The sequence below is a fragment of the Nannobrachium achirus genome (assembly GCF_963921795.1).
Source record: "Nannobrachium achirus genome assembly, chromosome: 15".
Classification (NCBI taxonomy): domain Eukaryota; kingdom Metazoa; phylum Chordata; class Actinopteri; order Myctophiformes; family Myctophidae; genus Nannobrachium; species Nannobrachium achirus.
In genome coordinates, this window is record NC_137822.1 from 24,397,442 (window position 1) to 24,422,879 (window position 25,438).

At 43.2% G+C, this 25,438-nt stretch overlaps 1 protein-coding gene across 1 annotated transcript in view; it reads left to right on the forward strand.

Annotated features, from left to right (window-relative positions):
• Positions 1-25,438, forward strand: part of LOC308300050 (uncharacterized protein) — a gene marked incomplete at both ends in the record, with an annotated part of 131,748 nt that overhangs the window by 87,050 nt on the left and 19,260 nt on the right. The window contains 15 exons of the mRNA XM_080743815.1: positions 833-886; positions 1,018-1,071; positions 1,569-1,622; positions 1,750-1,803; positions 1,925-1,969; positions 6,246-6,299; positions 7,334-7,378; positions 7,487-7,540; positions 9,572-9,625; positions 12,281-12,334; positions 15,339-15,392; positions 19,812-19,865; positions 21,351-21,395; positions 21,571-21,615; positions 22,148-22,201. Coding sequence (XP_080599941.1) covers positions 833-886; positions 1,018-1,071; positions 1,569-1,622; positions 1,750-1,803; positions 1,925-1,969; positions 6,246-6,299; positions 7,334-7,378; positions 7,487-7,540; positions 9,572-9,625; positions 12,281-12,334; positions 15,339-15,392; positions 19,812-19,865; positions 21,351-21,395; positions 21,571-21,615; positions 22,148-22,201 — 774 coding nt within the window. The remainder of the gene's footprint in view (positions 1-832; positions 887-1,017; positions 1,072-1,568; positions 1,623-1,749; positions 1,804-1,924; positions 1,970-6,245; positions 6,300-7,333; positions 7,379-7,486; positions 7,541-9,571; positions 9,626-12,280; positions 12,335-15,338; positions 15,393-19,811; positions 19,866-21,350; positions 21,396-21,570; positions 21,616-22,147; positions 22,202-25,438) is intronic.

Genomic DNA, 25,438 nt, shown 5'->3' on the forward strand with positions numbered 1-25,438 from the left:
ATGTCTTTTGTCTAGGCTATGGAAAATCTTATGTAAAAGCTCCTCATCTGTCTGTACGTAAAAAACTGAAGCTTTTTGTTTCGGAAGACAAAGTGGTCTCAGCAGACCTCGGCACAGATACTAAACAGTCATGATCTGTGTCTAATGGTTTCGGTCAGCCAATGGGTGGTTGGGTTCCTTACTTCTGAAGCCTGTCTGAAGTCTGAAGCTTTGTTTGTGCCAGAGTTATTGTAGTTTGTAGGTTGAAAGAATGCATGACAGCAGATATGATGGTGGGAAAAGTAAAACAAAGATCATTTGACATGCAGTTCTATATACCTTTTTTTTCAGTGGTGCTAACCGGCTTCTTCATCTGTCTCTATGTATGTCCTTCCCACACTTGGCTCCTTGGCCAAGTTTTTTTTTTAAAGATATGTTTTGGGGATTTTATGGACAGGACAGTAGACTGACAGGAAATTAGAAGAGAAAAGTAGTCTGGATCGGGACTCGAACTAGCGAGCCTGTGTGGTATTTTTTTTTTTTTTTACTTTAGTTGATTTAGTTTCAGTAAACACGATTCTTGACGGTTTTAGCTTTAGTTTTACCTTTAGTCTTGGTTTTGGTTAACTATAATGACCCTGGTTTGTACATGTTTTTTTATATTCTTTATTTAGGGACAGCCATTGAAACTTTACATCTCTTTCATTTCACAGCTTTCCATTCTTCATAAATTTTTTTTACTTTTTAAGCAATCAAACAAAAAGCACACAAAACACAGGTTAGGGTTAGGTTAGCAAAGAAATAGAGTTAAAAATAAAATAAACTGATTTGTGTACATGTTTTTGATTGACAGGGCATCCAGGGAGGGCCTGGGTTACCGGGCATCGGAGGAAAACCAGGACCGCAGGTGAGCTGGCCATGATGATGCCATCTGGAATATTTCACTGCTTTGTTCAGTACATGACAACCTATGGCCACTTGGCAGGGAGACCATTCTCACGTCCTGGTATCCCTCTCTTGTCTGTCACTTCCTAACAGGGCAAACAAGGAGAGATCGGACCCGCTGGCACGGCTGGCCCCACTGGTCCAGAGGCATGTAGTATATTTATACAATACATTTATACAAATATATATCGTCGTTGTCGGGTGGAAACCTTGTATCTCCAAGTTTCAAATGTGTAAGTTCATTCGCAAAGTAAAGCCCTGCTTCATCGTACAAGGCCGTCGCACAACAGTAGTGAAAACAGCAGATCTACAAGCACACAACGCCTCGCGGTGCGAGGCGTTGTGTGCTTGTAGATCGTCTGTTTTCGCTAGTTTAAATCATTTTTTAAATTAAAAATGCAAAAAGAACGGTTTTGGACATACAAGGTTTTCACCCGACAACGACGATATATATATATATATATATATATATATATATACACACAGTAATGTGCCCACATTGTATCAATGGGTGACTACATGGTAAAACCTTAACAGTTCCATTTGTGCAATCCCAGAGTAAATGAACACTCAGGTATTCTCCTGGGCGCTGTTTGTCTTCAACCTTCTGTATTAATCATAACATATTATAACAATCATAACAGGGTTTCCCTGGCGACATGGGGCCACCGGGAGAGAACGGCCTCGAGGGACCAAAGGTGAGTAATAAAAAACATAGTGGTCAGGGGACGGGTGGTCGGTGGTGTGAGATAAAAGCAAACATGAAGTGTATGCATTTATTGTTGAATGTCAGTCTGTTAAGATGTTCTCCTTGTGCCACCTCAGGGAAAGCAAGGTGCCAGAGGTTTGCCGGGACCAAGAGGAATTCCTGGGTTAGAGGTACGATTTACACATCAACCCCAAACCATCAAGAAACTGCTAAACTGTTTAACATGAGCAGGACCAGCTCTTTGTTGATGATGATCGGTGAACGTGACATTATTTATCCTAATGTTTGCAGGGAGACGAGGGTCCGCTCGGACCACCGGGGCTAACAGGGCTTGAGGTGAGTGTTCCGTAAACACCTTGTGGTGAGGAGAGCAGACAACAGGGGTCTGCTTCTCCTTTCAACTGAGCTCTTAAGCTAAGCAGCTATCCCTGCGTCACTTTCCTGCACTGTGCTTTGTTGCACGCATGCATTTCTATGTTTGTGTGTGTGTGTGTGTGTACTGTATGGCTGTCTGCATGCGTGCGTGCACGTATACGTATGTGCATGGTGCTCCCCCAATCCTGGTGTTCCCCCAATCCTGACATACACATGCATCTCTATGCACGTCTCTGTTTATACTTACTTTTTTACTAGAGTCGAGTGTCTAGAGGAAGGGAGAGAGGGAGAGAGAGAGAGAGAGAGAGGGAGAGAGAGAGAGAGAGAGAGAGAGAGAGAGAGAGAGAGAGATGAGAGAGAGAGAGAGAGAGAGAGAGAGAGAGAGAGAGAGAGAGAGAGAGAGAGAGAGCTCCAGTGGAAACACAACAGTAACTTGAACCTAAAGCCACTTGCATGCTTTGTGAAGCAGCAAGCTAATTGGCATTCAGCTGAGAACATGCAGCATACAGAACATGCAGTGTAACAGAACATACAGTATGCCGAACATACACTATGCAGAACATGCAATATGCATGACATGCAGCCAGCATGCCTGTTGACTGCATGATAGCAATAAGAAAAGGCAGAGTTTATATTGTGTGAATTAAATGCTATATAGTGCCATATAACTTACTATTATATATTTTTCCAAGGAATATTAGTATGACACTGCTTGTCTTATAATCTTATAGTTCTATAATGAATAGAAGAATCACTGAACAATTCATATTTAAGTCAGGGAAAACCTGTAGATAGTAGTTTAGAGATGCATAGGGTTGTAGCATAGCATTGTTCTATATTCAGCATTTTTTAAGTTGTTGATGGACCTGTCTCACGAACCAGGGACTGCAATTCCTAGTTTTGGCCACCAGGTGGTGATAACTGAAATCACCCATTTAAAGGAATACTTCACCCTAAGGAATGTTGCATTCCTGAGCCAATAATGCAATGTCCACCGCTGTGGGAGTATTCCTTTAAAAAGCCACAATTTACAGCTGTCACACAATGCAAGGATGACAATGGCAACAATGATAGAAATAAAGGAGTTGTATATCATGCGTCATGCTATGGAAGTTATGGAAGAATAACGTAAGCAGAGTGAAATGTACTTTTACAAAGTACATTTATCGTGGTGTTGACCAACTACCCAATGCCTTTGAGTTTTTTTTTTTTTTTTTTCAGTTAATAGCTTTACTTCCTCATTTTGCCGACCTCTGCCTCTACCTCCCTGTTATGTCCTCCCTGCCACCTCTGTCTGATGATACCAGGCAGGCACGTGCACACATAGACATCAAAGGGGGCTTGAGCCCCTGCCCTTTTATCCGTCTGTAAAAATTGCCCTTTCCAGATTATAAATGCAGTTTTTATTATGGTGAAAGAAATGCAAATGCCTCCTTTCCATGCCATACCTGAAGGCAGCATTCAAGAGAATTGCCTTGTCCAAAGTACTCTCCTGAACTTGAATGCAGCATCTTATGTTGAAAGAATTGCCCTCTCTTTGTAGAATCCATGCCGTTACGACACATCTCCAGTATTGACTTGATTATGCTTATTTCATTGTGGTATTACGCACCGGAAATATCTGACCTTCAAGCTCACGCTGCGACGCATTGTGAGCTCGGAGGTCGGCTATATTTCCACCAAAAGGCCCTTTTAGAAATGTTAGCCCCTTCCTTTCTAACATTCTCTGCACGTCCCTGATACCCACCATATCTGTCACCCAGAAACCAACTCTATCACCCACACAGCAAACCGTCTTTGTTCTGTCACCAACCATCTCTGTCACCTACTACCAACTATCTGTCACTCATCGTTCATTCCCACTGTTTCTCTTAAGAGGAACTGTTGTAAATGGTCACTTTCCTCAGGTCATGTGTCACAGGTCTTACTACTTTACTACTTTTCTCATCCTGCCTGTTGAGCCTGATTTATTGTTGTCATTCAGTAATCAGTATGAAGGACACGCTGACAATAGCCGATCTATAACAAGAACATGTCTGTCGCATGCAGATGTGCTATTTTTTGGCACATCACATGACAGTGTATAAATTAGGCACTAAACTTGATGACTTACTCTCTTTCTGGCAATTCCCGCTCTTTCTTTCTTTCTTTCTTTCTTTCTTTCTTTCTTTCTTTCTTTCTTTCTTTCTTTCCATCCATTCTTCTGCCTCTGTTCAGCTCATTTCATTAACTCATGTGATGAGTGGCTAACAAGCTCAGGCCCACATATAAATCAATCTGGGAAGAATAAATTACAAAAGCAGATCTGTCTGTGGTCAGTGCTGGAGAAAACCATTTGAATAAATATTTTGCCAGTGCCATATTAATCCTCTTATTACTACAAGAATGAGGTTTTACTGTGTGCTTATGGGCGGAATACACTGTGGGCTTGTAGTGAATTATGAAAGCTGCCAGTTTTTGCAATTGTAAAGTTATTTTAATGCCATCGAACCTGGCTGTAGCATTTTCTTACTCTTACTCCGTCTTACTGGATGTGAATCTGGTCAGTGTTGGAAAAAAATATGTCACGTCAGAATCAAGGTGAAGGTCGCTTCACTTGGATTTTTGATTGATGACACTGTTAAGGCCCATTCCCACCACTGGGTGCAATAAGATAAAGATTAAAAAAATCACACCCGTGTGAAGTGGAGCTGTGTGTGTGTGTGTGTGTGTGTGTGTGTGTGTGTGTGTGTGTGTGTGTGTGTGTGTGTGTGTGTGTGTGTGTGTGTGTGTGTGTGTGTGTGTGTGTGTGTGTGTGTGTGTGTGTGTGTGTGTGTGTGTGGATCATGTGTACCGATTTTTGTGACATTTGAAGAAAATATGTAGGAAAAGGAGCAAAAAGTGTGTTTTGGAGAAAATTCAAGATGGCGGAAAATCTATCATGGCGCAAATGGGCGTGGCCTATATGGGGAGATGCGTCATGACCCAAGGAATCCAGGGAAAAAATATTTTTAATTTTCCGACCTACGGTTCAAGAGTTACAGGCCAAAATGTAAAGTGGGGTGTTATAGCGCCACCATGAGGCCAAATGACACAATTATTTTTTATTTAATCCTTGAAATCATTATGAACCTCCTCTCCAAGTCTTGAAACTGTAGCCCCTGTGGTTTGCGAGAGACAAATAATTGAATGTGAGTTTTTGCGATTCCCATTCTAAGTCAATGGGGAAAATTAATTCACTAATAAATTAATATCAATTAAACTATAGAACCTTTCTCTTAGAAAAGTAATAGCCCACGATTCCCGAGTAAGCCGGTCGATTTGACATATGGCGCGAGTGTTTGGTGGCAAAACTGTGGGACTAGTGGCGTGCCGAAGTTTAGGAAGTTCAGGCTACATACACACAGACACACAGACAGACAGACAGACACACACACACACACACACACACACACACACACACACACACAGACCCACACAGCCACGTATAGGGAGCCTGTGTTTCACACAGCTCCAAAAATATTGTTCTCAATTGAAGTGGATGGCAGTATCCACACCACAACTATAAAGACAATGATAGCCGTAAACGATATTGTTTGGATCACTTTCCGCGCTATCACACCATGACATCAGATAATTATCGTTATCGTTATCTTTATCGTGCCCAGTGAGAATGGGCCTTTATGTACAGTAGCAGAAAGTCTATGACAGGGATCCCCAATTAGTTTTCCCCAAGGGCCAAATTATGTCTAGGGTACCAAGCCGAGGGCCACAACATTGCAGGGGGCGACAGTGGCGTTCCCTCTACTCCAGCGACAGTTCAGATATCGTCACTGTCGGGCAGAAACCTTGTATCTCCAAGTTTCAAATGTGTACGTTTTTTGGTAAAGCAAAGCCCTGCTTCATCATACAAGACCATCGCACAAAAGTGACAAAACTAGTGAAAATAGCAGATCTACAAGCACACAACGCCTCGCGATGCGAGGCGTTGTGTGCTTGTAGATCGGCTGTTTTCACTAGTTTATTACATTTTTTAGACGATAGATACAAAACAAACGGTTTTGGACATACAAGGTTTCCACCCGACAACGACGATATACTAGTGTTGTTGCTGCTCTTATACCACCATTATTACTGTGGTTGGTGGGGGCCAGACAGTAGCCTCCCGCGGGCCGCAAATGGCCCGCGGGCCGCCTATTGGGGTACCCTGGTCTATGATGCGTAATCATGTATTAATATACGATGTGTTCTTTTTCAGGGCAGAATGGGCAGGAAGGGTTTCCCGGGGGCGGTCGGACCAGAGGGAATAAAGGTGAACAATCAAAAGCACTCAGATTCTCACAATCTTGTATATGAAGCTGCAATCCATACATTTTGTTGTGAATAAAATGTTATTTTGACCAATTTGTGTGGTAGAGTTTGTTAATACAGAGTAACCTGCACAACTGCAACGGTTGTAGTAGATCTTAACGCTCTTATATTGAGAAATCATTTGGTCGAGTTGGACCACTACTGGTTGACAAATAGTAGGCTATAACGTGTAAGTCACAGTGTAATATATTCTCAACCAGGCTTTCTATTATAGCAGTATGTTCTACTATAACGGTCCCCTAAGGCAGGGGCTTTCAAACCTTTTTGACTCAGGGCACCCCTGTAAATAACTTTTTCATCCACGGCACCCCTGAATTACACTGTTCATTTTTTGAATCTTCCATCATATTGGAGAAATATACGTTTCTATCAGAACTGACTGAAAATAACCTTATACTTGACGTTTAACCACTTGAACCCCAGCATGCCTATTTTGGGGGGAGGGTTCACCAAAAATAGCCGATCTACAAGCTCACAACACGTCACAACGTGATGCGTTGTGAGCTTGTAGATCTGCTATTTTTGGTGAAGAGAGTTGTCGTAGATGGAAAAAGAACTCATCAAGTACAGTGCAAATCAGGTCTGTTTTACTAAGCATGGTGAGGTGATATTGAGTGATATTGATGAGTTCCAAATATTATCAAATTATCGCGCGGCACCCCTGAACTGGCATCACTGCACCCCAGGGTGCCCCGTCAACCACTTTGAAAACCCCTGCCCTAAGGACATCAACGTTATGGATTGCAGCTTTAAAATATGGTTGATATTGGATTCATTAACCATTTTCAACCTTGTGTGCCTATTTTGGGATTGACATTTTAGGGGAAAAGCTTCTATATAAAAAATGTCCAAGACTAGCAAAAAATCTACAAGCTTGGCTATTTTTGCTATTCATCGTACAATGAATATTTAGGGCTTAAGTGGTCGATAACACAGTTGATGGATATTAAAAACACAACACAAATATCTCTGCAGGGAGAACCCGGTACCACAGGGACAGTTGGAACCATGGGAGAAAGGGTAAATAAAGATTATTACTTTTCATTTGATATAATTATGGCATCTTCATTCCTTCATGTACTGTTTCCCTGCACCCTGCCCGTCCAACCTGCAGTGTGTGTATTTCAGGGTCTTGTTGGCTTCATTGGACCTGTTGGCGAGATGGGTCTGGCCGGGGAGAAGGTGAGCTGTCATGTTCCAGCTGCTCCTGCACACTAAAGCTGGTTGCACACTAAAGCTGGTTGCACACTGCTGCGTTTTTCCGTTGCGTTTTAGAAATCCGAAATCTGCGCCTATATTCGTCCGAAGAAATGCAGCAGTGTGCAAAGACCTTAACTGTTCTGCTGCTGTTGACGGTGCTCACCGTCATTGAAAGGGTTAATACCATGGCGCCGTTGACGGTGAGGACTGTGAATCTTACTGTATATACAGTAAAGATATTATTACTTACTGTACGTCGCTCCGGTCCCGCCCGCATCGGCAATGTCCGCGATTTGTTTACAACGCACGTCGGGCGTGCACGCGAAGTTAACGTCCTCCATAGTAAATCCATTGAGAGGCCCATAAAGAGACCTCATTTTCTCCAAAAGGGACATTCTTATACAAAGGATGGTCTCCACTCTTCCATACTGTATACAAAAGGTGGGCGCAGCCATGTTCTCTTGTGGGCCCACACTGTCATGTGACTAGATGACGTAATCGTTGCCGTCAAGTGATAATCCAAAAAAACAAAAACAAACCCCTTCCGGCCCTTCAAAATAATAGCGGCGGCCTATGGAGGAAACGGCGTGGCACCGAGGCACCAAGCAACTTTCAGATTAAGAGGCACTAATTGTGTTAAAGACCCAGTGAAATGAAAAATATGTTTTTTTCACACTTTTAGAGCTTATCCGTGGTAATCATATGGACATAACACTAGATGCCAAAAAAATAGAAAATAAACAATCTTTGTGTATATTTATATCAAAGGTCGCTAAATAGGCCATTCTTAATTATTTCCTGTGAACAGAAATTCAAAAAGTGATGACATCGACAGGTCCGCTTGCATATAAATGAACCTTTGATTACATTCACCTGTTTGTTTCCCATTGCTGGCTCCCATTACTCGGCTGGTCCCCTCGGATTGGTTCAGAAACACACAGGCTTCCTTTTCAAACTGAAACTTCAAAATAAAATACCCCAAACAGTCATTTCATTGGGTCTTTAAATCAGTTGTTCCCAAACTTAGGGTTGTGACCCAGTTTTGGGCCGTCATTCCTTTCTTATGGGTCACAAGTCAATATTTCCAGACATTTTCATACCACGCACACAAAAAAAGGAAGGGAATCTGAAATGTAAGGACATACTTTTTGAAAGAATTTCATTATAAAATAAAATAAATGTCAAACCTTTTCCAGGAAAAAATAATCTAAAATAGTGAGCTCTACAAGCTCCCAACGCGGCACATCGCAATGCATTGTGAGCTTGCAATTTTCAATATTTGAAATAGGGCGTAAGTTATTAATTAGTGTATTTTTGTATATTAGATCTCAGGGAGACACCACTGGACTACATTGTTTGTTGGATGGCTATATGTATGAGTAGTCACAAAGATATGTTTTGGTTTTGTTTCATCACATCCAACTTCACTTGCTTATCCTGTATCCTGAGTTACAGCCGGACTACACCAGAAAACGCGCACGTATACGTGCGCTGTCTGTGCGTGTGCGAAAAGCCCCTGGCTACACCAAGGAGGGAGTATGTGCGGGAGTTGACCAGCAATAAACTTATGGAGCTTAACCAGTGTGCAGACTCTATGTCCTTCTTCAGTATGTGTGGGAGACCATGGGAGTTTGTGTACAAAACGCATATGCGGCACGCACAAAATGGAACCGATCCTATTTTTAGGGTATGCGTATCCGTGGTTCGCGCTATCCGTGTGCCTGGTGTAGCCGGCTGAATTGATATATATTGGATCTTTCCAAAACGTGCATACGCGCGCACGCCCGTTATCCAAAAATAAAATTGGTATCCTGACCTGAAAATGCATTTTCTGTTTACTAAAGAGCGGGAGACACACGGGGCAACCCCTGTTACTGGACAAACACTCCATCTATAGCAATGATTACTACCAGAATATAGAGCTATTTAACTTTTAACACATAAATAAACAATTACACCACCCTTAAATGAACACTGAGTTTACCGTGAATATTTGTGGATGAACATTTTCAGGGGGACAGAGGAGAGATGGGAGTTCCTGGACCACCAGGAGAAAAAGGATCAACGGTAAGTGAGAGTGGCGGTACGCGTGCGTGCGTGCGTGCGTGCATGTATGTGTGCACGTGTGCCTGCTTGCATGAGAGCGTACGTGCATGTGTGCGTGCCTGCTTGGAGTGCGGAGATGTGTTTTTTTTTCAGATGCACAGAGAGGGCACAGAGAAGGCTGCAGGGGCGGGGCAGCGGTGCGCTCCAGTTTGGGCAATCATGAAAGAGAGGCTAAGAAATGCTAAACTTACATTAAAATGTGTGTGTTATTCCCATGGGAATATATTCATATCTGGGCTCAACACCAGTTCTGTGTGGCACGTTGACAGAAAAACGCTTCTGGTCTTAAACAGACTCTTATGGTTTCCTAGACAGCAAAACATGCTCCTGGTCTACAGTTTAAGGACGTCCCCTGAGCTAAAAAGCACTAACCAGAGCTCAATAAGTGATCTCAGCCAGTGAGCTGTGCCTTTACGCACAGTAAAGTAAGGGGTTCTAGAGGGTCCCCTAAAAAATAATATAAAATAGCGTAAAAATATAAATGTAACCACTCTTGCCCTATTTCATACATCTGCTCTTAAATGGCCGATCTAAGAGCTCACAACGTGTTGCATCAAGTCACAATGTGAGCATAATTGTGAAATATTTCGGATCATAATTTTAATTCCACTCCCTGCCACAAATACAAATATATTCGGGGGCCCCTGACTTGAAAATGTTTGAGAGACACAAACATTTTCAATGTTTCTGAGTCTGTCTGTCTGTCCATCCTTTCTGTTCCCGGTAGGCCCCTTGCGCACAGCGTCTGGTTTATTTGTATGAATTAAACAGATGACACACCTCCCAAACTGTTCTCCGACAAGTGGCTGCGACGAAATTTCTTTCTTTTTTTTATCCAATTGACCAATCCAAAATTACAAATAAAGAAATTGCATCAGTGTGCAAAGACCTTTATTCTTGAGGACCACAGAGGAGGTATTTTTCAACCTGGTGGCTCTGTTTTGGGCGTCTCTTCGCGGCTCTGTTTTGGGCGTCTCTTCGCTGTATGACTATTCGTCATACAGCGAATGTACATACAGTAGGTTTTAACCACTTATTAACTCTATATACTTTCTTGGACGTCAAATAGCTCCCATCGTGCTACATGGCGCGTTGTAACATATGCAATTTTCCGTCAAATATTGGCCTGTACTGACGTGGGGAGAATAGGGACGCGAGGGTTCATATAGTTAAGTGGCTGAGAGTTCGTGGGAAAGTGTATCAAGCCTGACAATACCCCCATGATGACATTCACAGTCTACTCTGTCAACCACAGAGCCACAGTGTACTTATGTAATGAATCGTCAATGTCAGATGGAGAGCTTGTATGTCCAAAACTGTTACTTTTCAGGAAATGTGGGAAAAAAACTGTTTTTCTGGGTTATTATTTAGTCATAAACTCTTGTTAATACTTTTGATTAGTTCAATATTTATAAAAACCCACAGAACACTTAATCTTGTGCCTGTTAAGAAATCGCTAATCTAAAAGCAATGCGTTGTATTGTGATGCGGCGCATTGTGTGCTGGTAGATCGGCAATTCTTTCTACTTTTGTGTGACACGGTTGTACAACAAAGTAGTGCATTAATATACGAAAAAAAACATAAAAAGTTGAAATGTGGAGATATGAGGTTTCTGTCCGACAGCAACACATGTATAATTGAATCCATGCCATGCATGTGAATGGATAAAACATCAGACATCATTCATCTACAGAAGAGACACAGAGCAGCATCATGGTGATTAATGACCAGTTGTTCTCCCTTGAGAACTTAGCCACACACAGACACAGAGAGAGAGAGAGAGAGAGAGAGAGAGAGAGAGAGAGAGAGAATGTGAGAGACGTAAAGAGCGAGAGAACAAACAGGAGGAATTTACAGGAAACTCTTTCTCTCTCTTAAAGCTGCTGCTCTCCTAAAGAGAATGTCACAGAATAGACTGAGCATGTTTGACAACATCCGTGCAGCCGGTTACAGTGACATTTATGATGTGTTTCCACTGTGAGCAGAGTTCCCTACTGTGCGACGGGATGGGACCTTGCGTTGCCCTCTGATTGATTGACCTACTGAGAATAGCAGCGCCATCACTTAGCATCTGATAAAAGTCAGGCCCTTAGTAGTAACTGTGCAACACACTGTACTGTACCAGAGGGACACGCTGCCAAACGCAGAAATGTTTGTGAATAGCTTTTCACTTTTTCCTTCTTTTTATTACCTCCCTCGAGGGATAATGTTACGATGAATGTGATCGCCAGTGCTCAGAGCCTTTTTACAGATGTGTGTGTGTGTGTGTGTGTGTGTGTGTGTGTGTGTGTGTGTGTGTGTGTGTGTGCGTGTGCGTGTGTGCACGCAGTGGGTGCGTGCGATTTAATTGGCTTAATGCTGCCTGAATGTTGAGTAATTTAGCAATTAAATTAATTAAGACAAAACATGACTCAGTTTTTACTTTGCATTTACATGTCTCTTTGTCTATGGTTTTCCTACATTCATCCTACGTTATGTTGTTTATTAAAGTTAATCAACAGATGTTTTCGTGTTTGTAATTTGCAATTTGTTTGGTGTGCGTGTGTGCGTGTGCGTGCGTGCGTGCGTGCGTGCGTGCGTGCGCGTGTGCGTGTGTGTGTGTGTGTGTGTGCTAGGGTCACCCAGGGACACCAGGTGAAAGCGGGCCTTCTGGACCACCAGGAAGACCAGTAAGTCACTACTTGTCTCCTCAACTCTGTTGTGACTGTGTGAGCCACATTACCTCGTGTGACCAGGCTTTCCTCGTGGCAGAAAGCCACATGACAGAAAGCCTGCTTTTCATTTGGAACAGACGAGCGTATGTATTTTCCGTGTCAAGTCCCTGCCTACTTATGTCAAGAGCAGTGATGTCAAGGATGTGGTATATCCCACCTAATTCTGAGAGTGGTACGGATGGAATCAAATGGACTTTTGCTGTACAGGTTCTAGGGATGGGACGATACACACTGTTATGGTTTATCGTGATAAAAAACACTCACGATAATCGTATCGAGGAGATTTAATTTATCGTGATATTGTCCTCCGTCATGCACTGGGATCAATTCACCTTTTAACAATTTTGCTGCCATTTTAAACATAGCTGTAGTAAGCAGCTGCCAAATAGTCCTTACCTTTTAACGTGGGCACGCGCACGCATCGTGCACAATCTGTGCGCGACTCATCTAGTAGACGTGTAGACTCGGTGACAGCTTTCGAATAAAAAAAACCCCATTGAAATAGACATATCCGTTGCCACGCTGTATCCCTGCTTATCCGCCAGTGTTTACATGAAAAAACATTGAAAAAAGCCAGCTGTGCGCTATGGTAACACGTGGACACGTTCGCGCACAAAACGCACGATATGTGCGGGGATCATAATCCAGGCGTGTAGAGACTGGATCAAAGTTTCCAAGCGCAAAAATCGGATTGAAAAAAGATACTTTTAATACTTTTAATCCTTTCATAATGATTAAAGCTAATTAAATTTACGGGATCGACGGGCATGGCACCGCGGTACAGCGGGAAATCTCCGGTTTCGACGGGGATCGCAGAGTATGAGTTAATTGCCGAGCTCCATATCCGGTACCACTTAAACCCTCTAAATTGGTACTTATAATATACGCACTTGATACAGTCTTTTTTTCACACTCTATCAAATGTCTTTGCCAAAGAATAGCCGATCTACAAGCTCACAACGCGTCGCGTTGCGATGCGTTGTGAGCTTGTAGATCTGCTATGTTTTGGCAAATGTTCCGGATTTTTATTATCGCGATAATATCGTAAATCGCGATTTATTTTGTCACAATCGTGATATGAAATCTTCATATCGTCCCATCCCTAACAGGTTCATTTGGTTCCATTCGTACACTCTTATTGTTTGTTTAGTTACAAATCAAACATTATTTTCCGAGGGGAATTCTTTTTGGGATCATAGACCATTATCTCATCATCATCCTTATCATCATCAAACTTTCCGTAGTCAACCAAAGTGCTGCACAAGGTTATAAACAATACAACAAAACAATGCAATCAAACAAACAATCAAACAGGATCAATGTGATCTAATTGAAATGGAGCTCAGCTGTGATTAAAAGCCAAGTCGACGAAGTGGGTCTTAAGTAAGGACTTAAAAGCCTTGATGTGCAGGCAGATCTAATGTGAAGGGGAAGGTTATTCCAGAGCCTGGAGGGCGGCCACCGCAAAAGCACGGTCACCCCTGGTTTTCAGTCGAGTGTTTGGCAAAATCAATAATGAGAGGTCAGCTGACCTTAAAGCTCTTAACTGGGTTATGGCATTGAATACGTTCAGCCAGTTAAAGTGGGGGCCAGACAGACCTTTGAGGGATTTAAAAGCAGTTAACAAAATGTCAATTCTAAACTTGACATGGAGCCAATGGAGTGAGGCCAGGACCAGGGAGATGTGATCATGCTTTTTGGTGCCTGTGAGGAGGTGCGCAGCAGCATTCTGGACTAGCTGCAAGCGCCTGACCAATGACCGGTCAATGCCAGAGTATAAGTCATTGCCGTTGTTTAGCCTTGACGAGCTAAAAGCATGGGTCAACATTTCAAGTTGCTTGGCAGGGAGATAAGCTTTTACTTTGGCATTTAATCGCAATTGAAGAAATTCAGAAATCTGATTCAGAAATCTGCTAAACAGGTTGATCCCAGCCTAGAGCCACAAGAAGGCTTGTCATTACGAGTGTGACATCCAATCTGTGTTGTGGACTTTAGGCAGCAAGTCTGGGCCTGTCAAAAAAATGGTCAGAAAAAGCATTATTAACAGGTATTGACAGATATAGAGCTCCCTTTAAGGAAACCCTAGAAACCTCCTAAGTTATGATCACAAATGGCAAGCTTTGTCTGTTTATATAAGTTGACTGTTGATAAGTGTTCCATCTACACGTTAAAACATCAGTGTTCGTTTAAAGCTGCGGTCCGTAACATTTATGTCTTACTCTGGATTCAGATATCTACAGTATGAACATTGGAACACACTCAGGGTCTCTCCCACATGAGAGACCAAATTTCAGTGGGAGAGAATTGGGAGAGCAGAGTCAGACCACCTCCACTGCAAATGTACTGGTCATATTATATTACCAGCACTCTGAGAATGTAGAAATGGATAAATGATAGTGCCATCCAGTGTTGGACTGTTGGTAGCATTAATGTTTGAGTTATATTTAGTTACATGCGGGTGTCGCGCACTGAAAATAGCCGATTGCAGTGCGACGCTTTGTGAGCTTGTAGAGTGGCTATCTTCAGTGCGCGACACCCCTGCCTAGCTAAAGTATAAAGGCTTAAGTCTCCCTGCCAGCAGAGGTCTCTGTGAGGCTCATGAGATCTGGCGGCACCCTGCCGAAGCCGCATTACCACCCTGTCAGTCAAAACACCAACACCTCTGACCAATTAGACGTTGACCCTGCCCCTTTAGCCCCGCCTCAGCCAACTTTGACAGGGTGCGGGGCGAGCGCCGGCGCGAGGCAGGGGGCCGCTGACTCACCAAAACAAACATAAATACTGAGCCCTGGGGGTCCGAGGAGCGGGCCCTTAAATTGGGATGAGTGACAGATTTAACAACAAACGCCAGAGTGTGTTCCCGAGGTCACCCTGCCCCCCCGGGGGTGTTTGCTTTATCGTGCCCTCTCTCTCTTATCCTTCTTCATTTTCTCCTTCTTTTTTTCCTGTCGTCGCTCAGGGCCTGCCGGGATCTAGTGGGCCCATCGGTGCCAGAGGACCTAAAGGAAGACGGGTAAGGTTTCGGTCTCACACCTTTACCCCAGCTGATGTTCTATAATGTATGTGAATCTGTAATGGGGGGAGGGTGGGGAGAAACACACACATGTCATACAGCACAAGTGTTAATTCAGTAACTCTGTTTACTGTGTATCACATGTGTGCATGTGCATGACTGTGTGAGTGTGTGTGCGACTGTGTGTGTGTGTGTGTGTGTGTGTGTGTGTGTGTGTGTGTGTGTGTGTGTGTGTGTGTGTGTGTGTGGGGGTGGGGGTGGGTGGGTGCGTGTGTTTGTGTGCTTGCGAGCGTGTGTATATGTGCGTGCCAGTGGGTCAGAGTTATCACTGGTGTTGTTGAGACGGAGTAAATAAACGTGTTAATGAAGTGATATGGAAGTGCCTGTGCAGTGATGTCATCGTGAGTGTTTCACAGAACACAGGTGCTGCAGAACGCATCTTCTATCGCAGTGGTTCTCAAAGTGGGGTCCGGGGACCCCCCGGCAAGGGTTCCTTGCCCCCAGCTAAATGATTGATGGGGGTTCCAAGGTGACCCCGGCTGAATGATTAATAGTTGGGAACAGTGGACCCTTTCAGGTCTGGAGCTGGGAGAGTGTAAACTACACTCAGATGCTTATGATGAGCGCTCGGGGGGGAGCAGTGAGGGGTTAAGTGTCTTGCTCAGGGACACTTCGACACAAAGGCCGGGGGGACCAGGAGGCGAACCGGTGACCTTATGATTACCAGACAGCCTCTCTATACTCTCAGCCATGGGCGCTATACTGTAGTCTTTGTAATCTCATCCCCCAACAATCTTCTTCAGTGCTCTCTAAAGACCTTTGATTGCATGCTGGGCATGCTTTTCTTTTTTTTTTTTAACTCAGTCTGTCCTGTAGAAGCTGTTGCAGATGGTCTTAGTATTATCACTGTGGGCGTATTCTTCCACATCACATGATGCAGCGGTTTGCAAAGTGGGGTCCGGGGACACAGCATCTTTTCAGACGGGGATCGCGGGTCCACGGCCAAAGACATTCAATTTGGGTCTCTGTTTTTGGGCTTTTATGCCTTTATTGATAGGACAGTAGACTGACTGGAAATGGGGGGAGAGATGGGGAGTGACACGTGGCAAAGGTCGTCCAGATCGGGAATCGAACCGGCGCCGCCTCCGGGCATCCATGCCTATGTGGCAATGACTAAGTGGTATGCGCCTGGACCAGTACGCCAGCGGGCGCCCCCAATTTGGGTCTTCTTGACGTGAAAATGTTTGAGGACGACTAACATAATGACAGATACACCTGCGCCTGGCAGTTTTATTATCAAAGCAAGTTGAAAATATGAATGGAGGCGATGCTGTTGTAAAATTATGATGTCTGTGATGCCAGATAAAAAAAGAAACCTACTGCGTAAGCCACAGTATAAATCTATCCTCATGCGCTCTCTTGTGGTCTCCTGGCTCTGTCTCCAACATGTTCCAAAGCCTCCTAACGGATGTCTATTATAGCTGACTCAGCTGGCAGGTGGGGATAAGTAGTGCTGAGTGTCTTTGTGTGAGAGGCCTCCATGGGAGATGGTCTGCCTGTGTTTGGACGGAACCACATTCACACCTCTCTGGATAGCCTTGCTGTCGGGACGAAACCTCTTATCTCCACATTTAGATTTATTTGAGCAAATGAATGCCCTATACTTTGTCGTGCAAGAATGTAACAAAAACACAAAAGTAACAAAAATTGCCGATCTACAAGTTCACAATTCGACTCTTTTGAAAACATTCTGAAAGTGAACATGGCTAAGAATGTCTGTATATTTTATGAATATTTAGTTTAATTTTTTTCATTACAATACATACAAGGTCTCCACCCGACAGCAACTATATGTTTCCAATTAATGGTCATGACCTACCTAGACTAGGTCTTAATAATGTAAGGTTTTCAAATTCTGCTATACTGGTGTGGGAAGTAGACACAGACAAAACGCATATGCACACAGAGGTTGACAAGCTATTTAATGACAATATCATCAGTTCCTGATGTTGTAATGTCTTGCTGGCTGTTTGGTTTTGTAGCTTTAGGCCCTGAGCCTCAGCATACCATATTAGCATTTATTGGACTCTACGAGTCTACTCTGTAAAATCATCTATGTTCATTTAAATCCAACAGTGTAAAAAAGAGATTTCCCGCCCACTCCCAGTTAACACTGATGATTTTACCGTGCAGATACACACATGGTACTGTACTGGGTTACTTACATGAAAATATGAACGCCGTGGACGACCACAATGCGTTCATTTACATCTCCATGTGCCTCTGCCCTCTCTTAGCTCTTAGCTCACGATGCGTTGTGATGCGACACATTGTGAGCTTGTACGATCGTAAATGGCCGAAATGTATATACTGTACTGTAAGGCTGAAGTGATTAATGCATGTTTTGTCATTAGGCTGAATTGGTTAATGCATGTTTTGTCATTATAATCAAAATCTACAAAGTAACTAGTAACTAGAGTTTTCAAATAATTGTTGTGGAGTAAAAATACAATATTTGCCTCTGAGATGTATTGGAGTAAAAATAAAAGTATTGAAAACTGGACTTGATACTCAAGTAAAATATAAATACCTCAACATTGTACTTGAGAACAGTACTTGAGTAAATGCACTTAGTTACTTTTCACCACTGTAGTTTGAAACCAAACAGACCCTTACGGATCTGTAGCTCTGAGAATGTACAAATTGTACCAAATGGACTGGGTCCATTTCTTTCCACCCAAACAACGCTTTAAAAATCCATTTAATGAAGTAATCGCATAGTTAAACAATAGATAAATACAATGATGTCCTAAGTTGTCCTACGTTGTCCTAAGGGCTTTCACGTGAGTGAATGTTGTTGCCACGGCCCAATGAGGTGAAATAATGGATCCAGTAGCTAATGGGGGTATGTCAACCCAGACAGGAATGTTAATGAGTGAGGTATAATAGGCTTATAGCTGTCCAGCTAGCTGTGTCCCCCGTGGGCCCAGGCGTCACACACTCATACAATAAGCCTGTATGTGTGGCACACTGAATTCCATTCCTCCTTATAGAACAGGGGTCTTCAACGTTTTCAGTCCAAGGACCCCTTAGTTGAGAGAGAGATGAAGCAGGGACCCCCACAACCTGTTAATAAATTTCATTTAGTTTCATCTTTTGACAGCACAATGACAGCACAATCATCTGTGTGTTTTGGATTCTTGAACCACCAACACTTAATACACTTGACCTTTCACTCTGTACTTAGTCTGCTCTTCACCAAAGCTATTTGCCGAAAATAGCCGATCTACAAGCTCGCAACGCCTCGATCTGCTATTTTTGGCTAAAGTTCTCAGAATATCTTCAATAGGGTTCAAGTGCTTAATATGAAGAAGGAGAAAAAAAGTTTCTATCACACAAAGATTTGGAGGACCCCCTGTAGTAACTCTGAGGACCCCCTAGGGTAGCCAATCTCCCAGCTCACTGTTGTGTGATCATTAACGTGGCTAATGATCCTTGGTTTTCCATTATTCAGGTTCATATTTCGCCATCAGCCAATTGTGAGTGTGACCCCTCTGCTAAGTCATTGGTCATTAGGCAGATTCTTGTCGATGTCAGTGAGCGAGGTCTTTCCATAGTGTCTCTGTGTGTGTGTGTGTGTGTGTGTGTGTGTGTGTGTGTGTGTGTGTGTGTGTGCGTGTGTGTGTGTGGTGTCTTCAGGTGCAGAGCAGATGGACTGTCAGACTGTCTGACTCACGTCTATTATCAGCACAACTTTACATACTCCAGATTGATTCTGTTTGACAGACGAGCCCAAGTAACCCAAACAGTCTGTGTGTGTGTGTGTGTGTGTGTGTGTGTGTGTGTGTGTGTGTGTGTGTGTGTGTGTGTGTGTGTGTGTGTGTGTGTGTGTGTGTGTGTGTGTGTGTGTGTGTGTGTGTGTGTGTGTGTGTGTGCGCGCGCGTGCGTGCGTGCGTGCGTGCGTGCGCGTGTCCGTCCATATCCAGGCCATTGTGCATAAAGAAAGCAATTCAGACAGCAGTAACCTGTGTAGATTACTGCCATGTGTGGCAACCTGCTGAGTGACACAGTGTCATCCTCATCATCTCTCCTTCTCTCTCTCTCTCTCTCTCTGTCATTCACTCTCTCTTTCTCTGTCTGTGTGTCTGTCTGTCTTTATGTCTCTCTTTCTGTCCCTGTTTGTGTGAGAGAGAAAGAGAAAGGGAGAGGGTTAGAAATGAACTTTTACAAACGGATAGATGAACACTGATCATCTCCCCCAACCCCCAAGATAAATGAATGCACATATTTCATGCCTGCACTGAAACTTTTGTTGTTGCAAAGCAACCCTCACATTGAATTCTATAGAGTTTCTTGTGTGCGTTGTGGATTAGAGTGACCTCTGTTGGTGAAGTGACAAGACAGCTGTCTCTGTTTCAGGGAGCGAGAGGACCTGATGGGATGACGGGAGAGCTGGGATTAGAAGGCAAGAAGGTAAGGCAGCTGTGCTTTGATAACGTTTGGAATTCATCAATATCACTGTCACAACATCAATATCACTTCACTGTGCTTAGTAAAATAGACCCGATTTGCACTGCACTTGATGAGTTCTTTTTCCATCTACGGCCAACTCTCTTCACCAAAAATAGCAGATCTACAAGCTCGTAGAACGGCTATGTTTGGTGAGGCTTCCCCCCTAGAATAGGGATGCTGGGGTTCAAGTAGTTAAACGTCAAGTATGAAGTTATTCTTAGTCAGTTCTGATGGAAATGTATATTTCTCCGTGACATATCCTACCATATCTAAGGTGGAAAGATGTGCATACTTACATCACATAATATGATGTAAGATTCTAAACATTAACAGTGTAATTCAGGGGTGCCATGGATGAAAAACGTATTTACAGGGGTGCCCTGATTCAAGAAAGTTTGAAAACCCCTGGATTAGCTCACAGTGTTGTGAGCTTGCAGATGGTCTGTTTTCGGTGAATAGATTTGGTGTAGCGTTAAAAAAGAAGTGGACCTAGTCCCTTTGGGACTCTGGCCAATGAATAAGGTTTTAGTGGTTAGTGAGCATGGGCATGACCTGAAGTGACATGAAGGACTTAATTTATCCAAGCCGGCTTCCAAAGCCACCAAAATAAAATCTAATTGCAAGCAAAAATACCAAGGAAAGAATATTCAGGTGTTATTATCAGCAGTTTCTACACAAAACTAAGCCCTGAAACAACAACTTTATTCCGTTATTTTCATTGGTGCAAAATATGCATGTGATCTATTGACGTCATTTTCTTCTGGCATTTTCAATATGATTTCAGAGAGTCAAAGTTTTCATTCTCTCAGGCAACAAGTTCCATTCATTCCTGAGGGCCTTGGATAAAAGATAAAAGAGGCTCCACGTTTATAAACTATAAACATCCTATGAACTTGGGAACGTGGGACATGTGCATTATTTGTGGAACAAACTGAGGGCTGTTTTAAGCTTCACTACCTCCATCAGGTCAAGTACAGAGGGGTACACTAATAGATTCATGTTAGTCAATAGGATGAAATCCACCATGGTGGAAGGAAGCGGCACTCAAAAATAAAAGTTGCAAGACACTGTCAGTCATATAACCATGTTCTGTATTCTGACACTTTTCGGCGTTATGCCTTCATGAGAGCAAGTTAAAAGGAACCATGCAAGTCTAAGTACGACTAAGTAATTTAGTGTTAATTGAACTCCAAAGACTCTTTAGATTGTTTTGGAGTTTCATTGGCTCTACATCAGGTTTGAACTGTAAACAAGTGTGTCATGCCTGTATGTGTTCCTGGTTCAAACCTGCTGTCGAGCCAATCAAACAAAGCCATGGGAAAATGAACAGGAACGGGAAAAAGTTATGCCACCTTCGGCAAACTTGGCACTGCTGTACCTACATATTACACTGAGAATGTTACTGTTTTAATGTATCTCTAATGCCACCCCTCTCTTTACACACAGGGTCCTGAGGGTCCTCCTGGAAAAATAGGCTTCCCTGGACAACAGGTGAAATCAATGCTTTATTTGTATTATTATATGTACAGTATTCTACTGCTACTTACTGCTATGTTTCTGTTGTGTGGCTGCTGGGCTATATGCACCAGGCCAGCGCATTTGTTGTAATTATGGATGTAAAGTAAAGATATTAAGTACTATCGTTGTTGTAACATTGTCACTACAGGGCAAGATCGGCGAATCAGGGGAAACGGGGCCTAAAGGTTTTCCTGTAAGTTCCTGTCTGTCTCTCTGTCTCTGTTTGTCTGTCTATGTCTGTCTGTTTCTCTCTCTATTTATCTTTTTATATGAACATAGTTTGTAAAAGGTTATGTACACACACACACACACACGCACGCACGCACGCACATGCACACGCACACGCACACGCACACACAGTGATGAGAGAACCATGACTTAGCATCTCAGAGGTCACCCATAAAAGCATGTTTACAATGTTTTCCCCCATTTACAACGCTGGTTGCCTCTAAATACTGCATGTAGACCAGACTTGGACAGACTTTAGTACAAAGGTCTTAACATTTAAAGCATAATTGGTTTTGCCACTTGAGAGTTGCACATTGTAAACTGTCTAAATGTTGAATGGAGCTTCTGTTGTTTGATGCTGTAGTGAAGGGTTTACATCAGCCCCTGGGTGTGTTTGAATGAGCTTATTTTAAGTTCATTGCATGACATCTTTCTCTCTCTCTCTCTCTCTCTCTCTCTCTCTCTCTCTCTCTCTCTCTCTCTCTCTCTCTCTCTAGGGCATCCAAGGACCTTCAGGACCTCCGGGAGACAAGGGAATAGCCGGCGAGCCAGTAAGTCCATCCTTTCGTCCTTGTTGTTCATCGTATCTTCTCTGTGTCTTTGCGTTTTCTTTTCCAGTTTAGCATTCTTTCACTCTCAAACTTTTCCTTTCAACCCTTCACAGCTTGTTAAGCGCTCTCAAACTGTGCTTACAGTATGTAAGTTGGTATCTGCCCCATGGAACAAATACTGATGTGACATGTCTTGTCATGGTCAAAAATCACACCTAGAGTGAAGTGAGTGGTGCTATTTATGAGATAATTTCATCAAGCGTCCCGCTGGCCAATCACAACGCATCCTGCGTAGCCGGGTGTACAAACTTTGAGCCGTTTCCGTTTGTACCAAGATGTAGGCCATATCTAGGCCAGACGTAGGCCACTCTTCAGTTTACTTTAGGGCAGTGGTTTTCAAAGTGGGTGACGGGGCACCCTGGGGTGCCGTGACGGCAGTTCAGGGGTGCCGCGAGATAATTTGATAATATTTGTTTCAAATGTGTACGTCTTTTGGTAAAGCAAAGCCCTGCTTCATCATACAAAACTGTCGCACAAAACTAGTGAAAACAGCCGATCTACAAGCACACAACGCCTCGCATCGAGGCGTTGTGTGCTTGTAGATTGGCTGTTTTCACTAGTTTAGTACATTTTGTAGTTACATACAAGGTTTGCACCCGACAAAGACGATATAATAAATATAAGGTGCTGGGAGTGAAAATTATAATGTAGGGGTGCCTCGGATTAAAAATATATTTATGGGGTGCCCTGAGACAAAAAAGTTTGGGAACCCCTGCTTTAGGGCCCGGACATTTTTCCATGTCTGGGCCACGTTTGTGCCAAGATGTAGGCCACGATTCAGTTTACTATAGGGCCCAGATACTTTTTTTGGGGAATTGGAACGTTTTTGGGAACCAGACATTTTTTTTATACATTTTTCCCACCAGTTTGGGAACCGGACAAAGCCAGATGTTCCAGGAGCAGCGCTCAAAAATGACTGACCTGACACTTAAATGCACAGTGATGAGGGATAAGCGATGTGAGGGACAACCGTTTATTACAAATCGTAAGGCAGCGTGATATACAGCAGTGTGTCTAATGCAGGAAGATTCTTGCAAGCAAAGCGTTGCAGAGGCTATCAAACATTTTACCAATACGAGCGCCTACTGTACGTAGCTCTCTCTGGGAACACTGCGCAGCACGGTAAATCAGTGGTTTTCAACACTTTTCCTATCAAGGTCCATTATTTACTCTGCATTTGAGCCACGGACCACCATTTGATGAGATTTAGCCTCTAAATATTTTGTTGTCGTTGGATATGATTCTTCTATATTCTGGTAATTTCTTTTATTCTGGTAATTTATTTTATTTCAACGATAATTTAACTCTTGAAAATGAAACCATCATTTTACACTCTCAAGCGTTAAAGATCTATAAGGGTCCATTTGGTTACCAACTCTCCATCATCTAGCTGGGGACCACCTGGAATGCCCTCAAGGACCCCTCGTGGTCCCCGGACAACTGGTTGAAAACCACTGATGAAAACAGCTGAGCAATGGCAGAGCTTTGGGCAGAGGAGAAAGAAGGCCTGCTTGCCGCAGCCTTTAACTCATTGATTGCGTATGACGAGTATGACGAATTAAATAAGTTTGTCCGTTATGCTTATGACGAGTATGACGAGTTGTCAGTATGCCTTAATCGCTATAAAACAATTAAAGTATGATCGCCGATCCGCCATTATTTCCGCTTGGTTCCATTTGTACACTCTCAGAGTTATGGTTGGTGGTCCTTGAAATTTGAGAACCACTAGTTTAGAGTAAATTCTTTGGGGGGAAAAGGTGAAAACAGGAGCCTTTTTTATAAACTGAGGAGATTTCTTGTCCAGCAGCAGCTCCTTTATAAGTCATGTATTAATGTCTGTTAAAGATTTATTACCCTGTATTAAATGTTTCCTGTGGGTCAGCCAGCAAAATGTCTCATTTTTCACACATCTGGTCTGGAATAGCAGGCGAGAAACAGGCATGCTGGCTGGCTACAGTAGGTCACTGACTTGATGGATGTTCAATAGAGACGCAGGTTATTGAAAGAAATGCATCAGAGCATGTCAGGTAGACAGGGGGATTTAGAAGGATTTCCTATTCCACTATAACAGTGGTGTTCAAAGTGGGGACCCGACTGACTTCCAACATGGGTAGGCAACCTGACCTGCACTCAGTGGAGCGCACTTTTCTAGTCTTTATCTTCTGTGCTGTGTGTGAGTAGGAAAGGAGGAATCATGTTTTTTTCTGTTGGATATGTGCCCGGGAGTCGGTAGAGCTCTCGCCTTTGGTCCACAAGGTCATGGGTTAGATTCTGGGCACCGCCAACTCAGCGTATGAGTAGCACGGCTTGGCAAGTTGTGCGGCAAGTACTGGGAGCTGATGGTAGGTGTGGCGCTCCACCTCAGCAGTCCATCTCCCAGGGGTCTAGCGCATTGTAACGGGGACAGACTCCTCCTGCATGTTACCGGCTGATATTGACAATAAGCCACTCCCGACCTACTTGTTGGATATACTGTATATAACCACTTAATGTTGTTGCCACAGATTTCATTGAATAACAGGGCTTTTTTTATTGCGACCAATGGTCAGCACATCATGTCCCTGGACGTCTGTCCGTGTACGCTTTTTTACGGCCTATGGGTTTGACACTCTGACATCACCTTCTGGCATCACTTTGATGTCAAGCGAACCACACTTACAGAATCCCTTTTATGCCCTTACATTATATGGAGATCCCTGGTCAGATGTCATTGACATCATAGGACTTTCACATAACGAATAACTGAGTAAGCATGTTTGGGGTCTCACAGCATATCTCCATATACAGTACACGGATCTCCATACATGGGTACCAGGGTAACTGGTCCGATATACATCACTGGCCAGATGGCCAAGACATGGCGCGACCTCACCCTTTAGGGTCGCTTGTCGCCCTTAGGTGTCTTACTGGTATACTATACTGGCAGAAAAGGCACCAAAAAAGAAAATCTACAAGCTCTCAAGTCGCTTTGTATCTTCATGCCGCTGGCTTCCATTGAAAATTAATGGTAGTCTGTTAGCATTGTAGCTGCCAATGTGAACGCAACATGAACAAAGGAGGCTCTTTGTGTTTCCATAGGAAACCACTGCTGGTCATCAAATTATTGGCTTAGGTCAGGAATGTGACAAAAAATACATATATATATATATATATATATATATTCATGAATTCAAAGCT